This window comes from Hyalella azteca, unplaced genomic scaffold (assembly GCF_000764305.2).
Source record: "Hyalella azteca isolate HAZT.00-mixed unplaced genomic scaffold, Hazt_2.0.2 contig4513, whole genome shotgun sequence".
Classification (NCBI taxonomy): Eukaryota; Metazoa; Arthropoda; class Malacostraca; order Amphipoda; family Hyalellidae; genus Hyalella; species Hyalella azteca.
The window spans coordinates 39,141-51,614 of NW_025934726.1; the positions used below are offsets into that span (position 1 = coordinate 39,141).

The 12,474-nt window shown below is 39.7% G+C and overlaps 1 protein-coding gene across 1 annotated transcript; it reads left to right on the forward strand.

The window, feature by feature from the left end:
* The first annotated feature begins 1,992 nt into the window (after window positions 1-1,992).
* On the forward strand, window positions 1,993-12,209 carry LOC108681284 (zinc finger protein Noc). Its single transcript, XM_018170308.2, has 4 exons — window positions 1,993-2,247; window positions 4,196-4,813; window positions 6,390-6,688; window positions 8,888-12,209. Exons 1-4 carry the CDS (start codon window positions 2,176-2,178, stop codon window positions 9,351-9,353), a joined length of 1,455 nt encoding a protein of 484 aa, XP_018025797.1. The 5' UTR covers window positions 1,993-2,175; the 3' UTR covers window positions 9,354-12,209.
* Window positions 12,210-12,474: the final 265 nt, after the last annotated feature.

Below are 12,474 nucleotides of genomic sequence, written 5' to 3' on the forward strand. Positions count from 1 at the left end.
GCAAGTGTACTGACCTTCTGACCGTGTTTACATATACTTAGAACAACATGAATTGCGTTCGCGACAATCTATTCTGCTATTCATTTCTAAATTGTGTGAATAGTGCAGATCTCCACTTAATCTCACATGAAAAAGCTCGTTCTAATCACCAGCACATCATTTTTCGACTCACCAGCAAGTCCTCAATCAACACACCTGAACATTGCATCTGGATTGTGAGAGGTTACTCACTCTGCGTTTCAATTTTCATGTTTTTCATGACAGGAATGTTCTTTTTGCTAAAGTTAGTGCTCCTGTGTTCTTTTGCAGCTATTGATCCTTGCACTCATTAGCTGCTATTTCGTCTAATCATTGTCTGGTTCTCACTTCATAACTGCCACTATTGATCATTTACTCTATTATTCATTTTCTTAGTTCACTAATATCAGTACACGTTAGCACTTGACTCGTGAGGCTTTACCAAGCAGCGTGTACGCCATCTCCCCAAAAGCTCGCACTTATCTTGCTCAAAATTAAAATGTTACTGCAACCACTCACGCAAGCTGATACTGTCAGCTAATACTCGATCACATGGCTCTGGATATCACTCAACAGGCACTACACTGACTCACACTCCACACATCAGCTGGTAGGAAGTCACTCCACAAATCATACGAGGCTCAGTTCACACATCCGCATTGTATACACTCTCCACACAGCGTCAGTGTGGGATCTAACAAGGCTTGGCGCTTGCTCGCTCTCTGAACGATCGTTTAGAAAGCTCTTGTGGACGGGATTATAAGTTAAGTTAACCCACTAAAGGCTCAATCAATTTCCCGACAAATTTACAAAGCTACGTATATATTTAAACTTCAATTTTGCATCGTATTTGCTGAGAGTTTATTTACTACTGCAAGTTGGTGCAAGCAGGAGGAACGCGGTGTGTTAGCGAGCAGGTCGGACGAAAGTGACAGGGAACGAACGATACATTAAGGGTCTGTGTCAGATCATTAGTGTCGTTCGTTTGATCGGTGGCTGTGAGCTTCAGTCATCACTCGTCTATTCATCATGTTAAGTGATGACACCAAGCAATCCTCCACCAATCAGCAACAGCCTTTCATCGCCGCTCAGAGAACTAAAAAAATCTAGCCAATGGTAGCCTGGCTCGGCCCGTATCAAAGCTGCTGTGGTCCCCCTATTACGGCCGGTTTTAATGCCTCTTTCACCATCGTTTGTTATGGTTACGAAACAATGAGTTACAGCAGGCATCTCAAGCTCGTTATTCTAATGAAAGCGTCACACTCTTGTTAATCCCTTGTCATCGCGTCAATGATTTATGTCGCTGGCAATTATCACTACAAATTATCAGAGTTTCGTCAGCAAGTTTGTTTCTGAGTATAAAATAAAGTTGAAATATAATTACAACGGTCATCTACGTATGATGCTTTCGCGAAGATTGCTAGCTTTCGTGTAATTTTACCCGTAAACTCAATTACGTAAAGTAACCGGCATACTAATAAGCTCATCTAAAATGAATATCCATCTGTTTTTTTCTGAAAGGTGGTAACAGTGGGAGGAACTCACCACTTCAAACCATTTGACTCCTGACCATTCACATTGTAATTTGAATCTTCCGTATTTCTGTACTGTACCATTTGCCACGGCAACAAATTTAATAGTACCAAAGATGCAGAAATCATTTACAAGAAACTTTCTGGCAAATGATTGTGAGTGAGATGTTGGTTTTGACAGCGCAAAACTGTAGGTGAGGTGCTTGCTGAAATGTGTCAGCTCATTGGTGCGACTCGCTGCAATGTTTAGGACTTTAGGGTAAGTTGCTGGCAGAAATATGTCACCGGTTAGGATATTTCTACACGAGTTGTAGACGACGCTCCTGACAGGAGTGTCAGCACTCGAAAAAACTAGTCGTGAGGTTTAGGGTAAGGTGCTGACAGGGATGTGACGGCGCTCAGGGTAATTCGATGCGAGGTTTAGGGTGAGGCGTCGATGTGTCAGCGCTCAAATCCAGCGAGGCCATTCAGTGTGCTGCTGCCATCGATAGAGGATGTGTGTCGCTCGTTGCTCCCAGTGAACAGTGTCTGGCGTGCCCAGTGCTTGCAGTGTTCTCAAATTATTTCGTTACTTCGTGGTGCGTTTTACTCTCGTACAGCTGTGGATAGAGAAAATAAAGACAAAATGTTGACTTCATCAGCCAATCAATATCTTAGACCTGAATATTTGAGTCCCATTCAAGGCAATACCATTGAAGTGAGTATTGGTGTCGGTGAAAAGTGTGAGCTCAAAATATTTTTGTGGATTGTGTGAATGTTCATCGTGTCTTTAATTCTATCATTTCTATGTTTAAATACTTGTGCTAATCTGTTTCATATTATTTATTATACTGCGCCGGCATCCAGTAAAAGCTATTGTATTAGTGTTTATTAGAGTTCAGAACTTCAGACCATAAAAAAATCGAGATGGTTTTGAATCACAGTGATTTGGCAGAGTAATTGGACCTCTTATTTTCATCTATACAACTGAGTTTTATCAATTTTATCAAATTATAAAGTTTTATCACTTCACGTCAAATCCGTAGCTGTGATATGATATTTGTTTATATTATATTATAAATGCATTTGTTTATACATCAATCACCTTTTTCCTGTGACTCCTTCGTAATTTTTAGGACTATTTTATTTGGATGTCTAAATAATGTGTTGTCTGTCCGCCTCTGTCGGCCTGACCAGTTAGGCGATCGAAACCTCCGCTACTGCAATTTACAGAATGGTCTACGGTGACCAAATGCCGACCTTCACTTAGTTATAAACTTCACTTCACTTAGTTATTTTCTTCACTTAGTTATAAACAAATTATTCAAGTTATTGTCTCCGTTCAAGCCAAATTATTTACTTAATTGCCACCGTTTAAATCAATAAATTACATTATCGTGACAGTGCCGACCAAATTATTCGTATAACGATTAAAGAAATGTATGTTCGCCTGGCAATTTTGTGGTGCTCGTATACTTCGAACGATAATTTCTTTGTTTTATTAATAAGTTCAGATTATATTGGGTGCGATTTATCTTTAAATGATAGTTCTTATTCTTTATTAAAGAGGAAACTGATGCTCTAGGTTCTTGACCACCACATTTGCTTCACTTTAAATGACTTTAACCAGAAATAAAAAATTCTGGGTTTGATTATTATTATCATTATACGAAGATGTTATCGCGGCGTCTGGTTCAAACGAACTTCGAAGGCACGTTACACTCAAGTTTAATAGCAAGCGAAAAAAATAAATTGAGACGAGAATTGATGAGAACGGATAAAAATGACTAACCGCGATTCATAAGCTTTAGTTAGTATAGTTTAGTTTAGTAACTCGATTCATAAGCTTTAGTTCCGGCTTTAGGGTAGTAAGTGTTTGTCTTTAGGGAAGTATACATGAATATTCCAGGAAGCTGCCGGAGTTTTATGTAAAAGCTTAGTTCATTCCATATGAATAGATTTTTCTTGGCGTGCAGATACATGGATATTTATCGGGAAATTTCGTCCATTACGCGCATTATGTTCAGACACTCCCTAAACATCAAATTATTCCAGGCAAAATTACATAAAACCACATCCAAAATCCATTCGTTTCACGACCGCACTGCATTTTTTACTTGATAAAACATACATAATTGACGTTTAATCCTCAAACCGGTTAACGATCACTCTTATTATTTGCTGTTTGTTCATGATTACTTGTACCCTCACATTGCACTGCGCAGCGACGCTGGATTGCGTTATGTCTTCAGAAATAATATACCTACGTGTTCATATGACTGCCAACTTGCTTATGTTTTGCTCTCCCTGTACTTACGTATACTGTCCCTTTCTTCGTATACTCGCTCTCACTGATGCCCCTGGCCCCGTATACTCGCTCTTACTGATGCCCCTGCCCCGTATACTCGCTCTTACTGATGCCCCTGCCCCGTATACTCGCTCTCACTGATGCCCCTGCCCCGTATACTCGCTCTCACTGATGCCCTTTACCCCGTATACTCGCTCTCACTGATGCCCTTTACCCCGTATACTCGCTCTCACTGATGCCTCTACCCCCGTATACTCGCCTTCCCGCATTTTCGATACCCCCCTGCCCCCATATCTCAGTCTCACCGCAACCCCCCTGCCCCCCATCACTGTGTCTCACGGCTGTCTCCCTCCTGCAGTTGGACGCCAAGAAATCCCCGTTGGCGCTACTCGCCGCCACCTGTTCCCAGATCGGCTCGGACGGCCCCCAAAAAGGCGAGGCCAAGCCAAAAGACTCCAAATCCTCACCGGTCGCCAAATCTCCGTCAAGCGTCGAATCTTCCGACGAATCCACGGCCATCAAAATTGCCTCATTCAGACCCTACGAAAAAAAGAAAGAGGATGGGGATGAGGAACGATCTTCTCCCTGCAGAAAAACTCCCACCCGACTCTCTCCTCCCTCTCAGGGATCCCCAACAGTCAACGGCTGTCACACTCCCCACCACAACAGGTCGTCGTCGCGGGGAAGTGATTCGGGGAGGCCAGCCTCGTCCTCTTCTCTGACCAGGAACCACAACGACACTCCCTCATACTCGTCATCTTCGTCGTCGACGTCAGTCAGAACCTCGTCCCCGTTATCAGCCATGCCTAAGCTGGGCTGCTTCTCATCGTCCCTGGGTCTGGGCTCGCTATCTGGGCTCAGTGAGCTCTGTAAGGACCCTCTGGCCGCCTACAAACTTTCACCTGGACTTTACCCAGCTCTGGGCCTCGGTTTCGACCCCCTCGGAGCTGCTGGATTTGCAGCTCTAACTGCCAAGGTGAGTCTATGCTCGGGCAAGATTTTAGTGGTTTTCTTTTTGTTTGTGCTGATAAGTATCTGGTTAAGTGATATATTTGTTGTTGCTAAATGTTCGTTTTCACTTCTTGTTTTGAATAAATTAAGGTCACGAATGTACAAGGTAGAAGTTCTTCTATTGTATATGGTAAAATATTCAAACGGAGAAAAGCGAATCGAGACTCATATTTTAGCTTCGTTCTCTCTTTTTTTTTCACGCTAAAACCATAAAATTATTTATCTTTTGCTGTAATTGATATATATATACCTTTTTTTATTTAGATATCTTACAGTGTATCGCCTGACATGTCGTATCCTTTCAATCGATATTATTTCCACAAAAACCGATGTTGAATTTCACGATTATCTCAATTTCTTTTCACTCAAGTCTTGAGTAATTCCTTCACGGTATTTAAAATGAAAAATACATATTGCGTCCCTAAAATATTGCTACATTTATTTCACACTAACGACGAAACATGGAGTAACACCTCACAAAGGGTTTATTATCATAATCTCCTTGCAATGTCGAGACCAGATGTCAATATTATGCTTATTTTTATCCCACGCAATCACCTCGCATGGGCAATCAAAAGTGAAAAAGTGAAAGAAATTGCATACAATTTCCAGAAAATATCAGTAAATTCGGCCAGAGAATATATCAAAACCCAAAGTTGCACGAGCCTTAAAATATGAATTGTAGCCGAGTTTCGATTCATTTTTATTAGTTTCTTTTGACGTTTGCTGGATGACAAACGATAGTTCCAGAGTCGCATATCCATCATCCACAAGCAGCAATGTACCGTTGCAGTTAAATGTCTACTGCTCACATCCATTTCAATCAAGCGACTTTAGTTGATCGATGGAAGAGAAGAATGTACGTTTGGTGAATTAAAGACCTTCAAAGATATGACTTCTATCATCAATGAGGTTTATGGCCGCTGAAGAACGCAAGTTTAGGGACTAAGGCTGCCATTCTGGCCACTCGTCCGCACTGCCCTGCCATCAATCGTGGTCATTTTTCTGTTAGGAAGTGTGAGCCAAATTGCTATCCAGGTCCTGTTGATGCACATGCGAGTCGATTTATTGAATCTGTTCGTTTTTATAAGGCTGACAAATCGTTATGAATTGCGTTGGTTAATATCACGATAAACGAGCGTCATGTGTCACTGCTCACCCACATTGATTCTTGATGGATCGGCATGAAATGGAACATATTAAAACATTTATATTTTTAAACGTTACTATTTCAAAAACCAGTTAGTCACAAAATGTCCAATGGCAATTAAAGCCGGTAACTGAGGGTTATTCGAATTTTAGCGCACAATGTCTCAGCTTAAAACTAGATACAGAAGCAAGATTAGAAGTACCTAACCTAGTTCCATCCTTACTTTTGAGAAATGATTGACGCAGTTCAACTCTCTTCATTGTCAAAAAAAAAAAAACTCATAAATTCACTGCATTAACAAAAAATTTGCTATCAGAACGTTTTCAAAAATTTTTTATGAATGTATTTGCTCGTTTTCGTCTTTTTAATTCCAGAATTTCTTCATTACCAGGTCTCCACTGCATCCACCACAGCAGTTACCGGAAGCCACAGCAGCAGCAGCTTCACCACAGCACTCAGTAGCCCATACATCACCTGGACTCGCGTTAAAACAACGGGTGGCAGCGAGACCGTTATTCCCGTATGCCGAGACCCGTACTGTGCTGGCTGCCAAGTCAATACCCATGCAGCACAAGTCGTCAACGGCTCTTGCCCGCCTGGCTGCTCCCAGTGCTCACAAATCAACACGTACTCCAAAAATTTGTCAGCGGCGCTACCCAGCGTACTTCACTCACTGCCCGCCTCTGCACTGTGAGTGTAAAGAAATAATCCAGCAAATTATTCAAAAATAATAAATAATTATTATTTCTCAGCAAAGAAATAATTATTTCTAGTACAAAGAAATAATTATTTCTAGTGCAAAGAAATAATTGCTTTATTATCTACGGCGCATTATTTGTACTTTATAACACTTTATAACGTAGCAATATACCTACTGCGGTTGCTTATTAATAATGAAACTATCTATGGGAATTTATAGGATCTTTTTATTATAAAGTCGTTATTTACATTTATTATCATTTATGTGAAGCGCTAAATCAGTACAATTTATTAAAATTATTTTGTGACTTAATTAGTCAATTTTAATAGCTCCATATGTTGTTTTATGTAGCCTTCTGGCGGCCATCAGAGTCCGTCTCGGCACCTGGGCCGCAATAAATCTTCATTGATGATACAGATGATACTTATGATGATACAGATAATACTTATTATGGTCAATAAACTCCCTTGATCAATAGCGCACACCTTGCGCGAGCTCAAGTTATACAAATTTAAGTTAAAAACATTTCGATCTGCACTTTTTGAAGTTAAGCCGATAAAGTTATGCTTTTGAATTAGTTTATTGATTACTAATCTAATTACGAATTCATCGATTTGAATCACTGATTAATTTCCTACCAAGATTTATCAATGAGAATCCCTTATAATGTGAGAATTTATTTCTTAAATTAGCACAAACATCATTAAACATCATTGCTAGTTCGCACTGACGCTGGAATACGTTTTGCAAAAGAAATGCTAGTTAAATTATTTTTAGGCCTATCAACAAATCACTGCTCCTTACAAATTTCACAAATCACTCGCGGTTTCAACAATAAGTTTCTTTTATTCATCTCAAGCCACCACGTTCGGCAAGCCTCGGCTTGATCAGTTTTGATCCTCTTCGACATCGTAGGCGCCGCTAGCCAGCAAACCTCCTTCGCTGGAAGTCACTTTCTGATGATCACGTCAAGTGAAGCATGTTTGCCGTGTGTCGACGTGTCAGAGTGCTTTTAAGAAGGAACCATTACTGCTTGTCTGAGCGATAAACTTCCTGATGGATGAAGTACGCCAGGAAAAATTCTTCCATTAACATGCAAATCATTGTTAGAAGATATGCTGCTCACTCATGCGCGCTGTTATTTAGATTAGAGTGCAGGACGACCGTTGCCATGCGTCTATAAAACTCATCGTCAAGACTCCAAGTGAAGTCGCCGTGGATAAAAAGACGACGCTCGTTGACCGGCCATGAATTTTCTGTGATAAACTTGTTTTTTGCTGCAGACTGAATGTAAGCTTTTGTTATAAGCGCACAGCGTGCTTTTGAGAGACAAATGTTAAGGGATTCAGGCTATAATGCCGTGTTCTTTTCGAATATCAGCGTCACCGCCATAAAATTATACCATCTACAATCGAGCGAAATACTTTCTAACTATTTGTTAATAATCGAACAATCAACGCTATGAAAAAGCCGCTTGTGCAGCTACTCTAGGTAGAAAGTGAATAACTCACTTTAACATCTGCCAAGAATACAGCCTTGTGACACGTGCAAAAACGAGTCTAGTGATGCAAATGTGTTGCTTAGAGCAGCGTGCATCCAGAGCGGCGCAGTCATTGGACAAAGCTTAATTTATCCAGACACCAGGCCACGGAACTGACTGGGGCGGTCGTTAACTCTGTAGTTGTGTTGTTTTAGAGACCAGCATTCAACTCTAGCGTAGAGTTACGAGACGTTAACGTGTTTTAGGGCGTCGTTATCAAGCGAATTAACGGTCACTGCCTACATTTCATTGCCCACTGACACGCTCCCTTGATCAACCCACAGGCAACATTCTTCGCTCTCTCGCTTCCTCGCTCATCATTCTTTGTTAATTTGTATTTGTCCACTTTATCGGAAAAGCTTTTGTTTTACTCGAAGAAATTAAAATTGAATAAATGATCGCAATCTTTTGATCGTTGACCGCTCCTGCAACCGTACCTACTCATATATCAAGCAATTTATAATTTTTTTCCTTGAATTCGAATGTTACCGACATTTCTCATGAAAATCTTGAACTTGAATGTTAACAAATCAATTTATAGGGCTGCAAAATTCAAATTTTAATAAACACCTATTTTGATCATTTGGTTCATAATTTCTACACAAGACAATATGCAATGTATTAATACACTACTTCATTATATTTACAGAAGCAGTTTGTACGGACATCCCAGTCTGTTGGGAGGAGCGGTGAGCAGCCATCAGAACGTGTGCAATTGGATATCAGGCGACAGCTACTGCGGCAAACGCTTCAACTCTGCTGAAGAACTCCTGCAGCATCTCAGGAGTCATACTTCCTCTGCTGTGGATGCCTCAGCAGCTACACTAGCATCACTTCACCACGCACTTCACCCTCCACACCCACTGCTAGCAGGTCATCTGCCTCGTGGGTACCCAACTCCCCCGCTGTCACCCTTGTCAGCTTCAGCCAGGTATCACCCGTATGCCGCTAAGCCTTCTCTCACCCATTTGCCGCCTTCAGCTCATTTGCCTCCAGCGTCAGCTCTCTCGGTGGCATCATTTTCAGCTCTCGCACCTCACCCATTATCAGCTTACTATAGCCCCTATTCTATTTATGCTAGGAGCTTAGGCGCTACCGCTGGTCTTCACCCATAGTAAAAAACTTTTTTAATCTTGAATCATTTGTTGTCTTTTATTATCTTGTAATGTACTTTAATGGAAAACTGAAACGAAATTTACTGCTAGAAAATTGATGGCAGTCAATTATACGCAATAATTGCCTATTTCATCGTCGGGAAATCTCGCATTGCCGCTGTTTTATACAAGTTTATCGATTTTGTCGAATCAGACTTCTGTAATTGACTTCAGTATTCAGGTACAGAATCGATATTTGTGTAAGGAATGGAATATCATTCAGGACTGTGCAAAATGAAAATATCCGTTTTAATGTTATTGTTATTGTAATTGTTTCGAGAGATCTCAAATTATCTCGTAAGAATAATGGATGTGTGATGTTGGTTTTGAAGCGAGTCTCGTTGAATTTTGGCGCGGGTAGCACGAGTTAGGTGTTCCTTGCTGCTCGACTCGCTGCCCCAGGTGTTGTCTGAATATCTTTGGCTGCTTAACACCCAATAATTAAGTGCCCTTTTGTTCCTGATTTCATTATAGCCTAAATATTTGTTATAATTTGTTCACAGTCGAAATATCATCGAAACCTAAGTACCGAATGTTTAGCCAGGAATTGAATATTATGCATTGTAAAAGACAATCATAAGTTTTTTGGGTTTTCACGCTTACTCAGCCAAGACTTGTGGTAAATATTTTGAAGACAGATGGGCATGAATGTTTGTGAATAAGATTCATCGCAAAATAGAGTTCAAATTCGAGGTAATAACCTGCGAAGACATTTCGGATTCTAACGCGTAATACGAATTTGTTCTAGTATGCTATGATTATAGCTGATATGTATTCGTTCGGTCACTTTCAGTTCGTATATGCGCCTATGCACGAAAATTATTTCAAACATCCTAAAGATAAAAAGTGCTCGGTGTCACATTTATAAATTGTTTTAAATGATTTTGCATATAGTACTTGTCTTTTACGGTCCATTAAAAGTGGTTCGTGGCGTTACAAGACCTCTGAGACACAGAGCGCTATTATGTCGAGACTCGAGACGAATTCAACAGGGTCGTATTGAAAGTTTTCATGCTCACCTCAAGTGTGGAGTTATGTAGGTTGAAGTACTACAAGCTTCATTTATATCTCCTGAACCGAATTCTTACCATAAACCACATTCTTTTTGAGGTTGGTGATAGCATTAGGTAGGCTTAGAGTATTGCACGATATCTGCGTGATACTTGCATCAGAATATTTATCGTGCCCATTTCTAATCGTGTTATGATATGAATTTTTTCATTTCCTAAATACGCCATGTCCAGATTAATATGTAGTTCAGCCCTCGTATTACTTCGATTAAGACAAACTTAATTGCGAAATTAAAAAAAAAATCAGGTTGTGGTTTTTAGTAAAGAAATGTTTGTTTTAACCTGCCGCGAACCTTTTTATCAGTCATATCAATTGCCAAAGACTAAATAGGCCTTTCCTTCTCACCGATCCAAAATTTAGTTTAGCTTAGTGTAGGCGGAATACTGCTGTATACCATAGACCTAACTATATACTTTATAATAAATGATATATCTCAAACTACATTTGAGATTGAAGTACCATACTGCTCTCCTTCTGTGATGAATGTTCTATGTAATGCGTCGAGGTATTCCTTCTCGATTTGCATCATCATTTTCAAGTTCAGTGGATTACTTCGAACATCTCACTGTTTTTTCATTTAGTTAATAAAAGACATTATATTTACCGTTGTTAAGTTGAAAGGTTTTCAGAAATGGTCAAGTATTAAATCAACTAACTGTCCATCCTCTACACAGTAGAGTTAAAGCCTGAATAGGATTTCCAAAAAGCCGTTTGTTTCTCTTGGTTCATATCACACGGGCTTCGTGAAGGTGTCAGCGAACTGGCCTATTTGCTAACATTTAAACGTAATCGCGAAACAAACTAAGATGTTCGAATGTTCTATTGCTTTCATATGTGGAATTTTCTTCTATTGATTTCCCGGTCTTCTCGAATATCAGGAATCTTTGGCATTTTTTCATTATTTTACTCATCATGTTTTGCTCACAAAGCCTTCAACTTCATGTATTGGAAAACGCCGAAGTTGAATTATACTCAATTCGAAAGATCATCTTTAACAAATCAGTCGGCGCTCGTTGGCGTAACAGATGACTAGATCTATTCACAATTTCGGCCTCAGAACCTTCCATTAGCCAGGCATGATTAAACTTGCATGACGTCTGTAACGTCGCCTTGTAATACATGCCCATCGATCACGGGCACCCGTTTTATTATCAGCCAACGGCTTTCTGTCGAGGTCGTAACAAATTTACGTTGAGAAAGACTGGCTCAACATCGATCTTTGGAGTGTGACATGAAATCCTTAAAAGACCAAGGTCACTTTCACGAAATCTGTGTGAGGAATGCCTGCTGGGAAGAATTATTTTTTAATATATTGTACCGCTCTACAAAAATATAATAATTTTCGATTACATTTTCATTGCGATACAAAAAGTTTGTCACTATTTTAACATTGTACAAATTAAGTATTCTGAACATATGTGGGATTCTCAATTAAAATTTAAACCTTCACTATGTTTTTAACGCGCGAAATATGAAATTTAATACCACAATTCTAGCCTGGAGAAAAATCTTCCGTAGAAATGTGCGTGTTATTTGACTGGTTCTGTTGATGTGCTCAAGGCTTGAGCTCCCTGACCACATCAGTGCGTGGTCGGCAGCTTGCCTGATAGCTTATTACTTTATGTTATGTTTCAGTGTGTTGCCCCGATATGCTTGCACTTTATATGTGAATAAAATTATTCGTCTTTGCCATCTTATGTACAGTCCTGTATTAAAATGAGAGAAAATACATTTATTTACCTGTAATTCTTTGTTTTCAATACCCCAAATTATTGACGCAACTGAACGATATGATATGATTTGATCCGATATTTTGTTAAATCCCAAATTTATTCATCAATTGAAGGGTAAAAGTAATTTTTGTAAGTTCGATGGTGAAGAAATTCGACGAAAGATTTTGACAGGCGGAGATTAAATTATTTGAATGGAAACCAATATCCAATGAACTAATCCAGTCATTATCAGCGTTCGAATATGATCAATATTCCGTAATATTGATAAGCATTAGGTC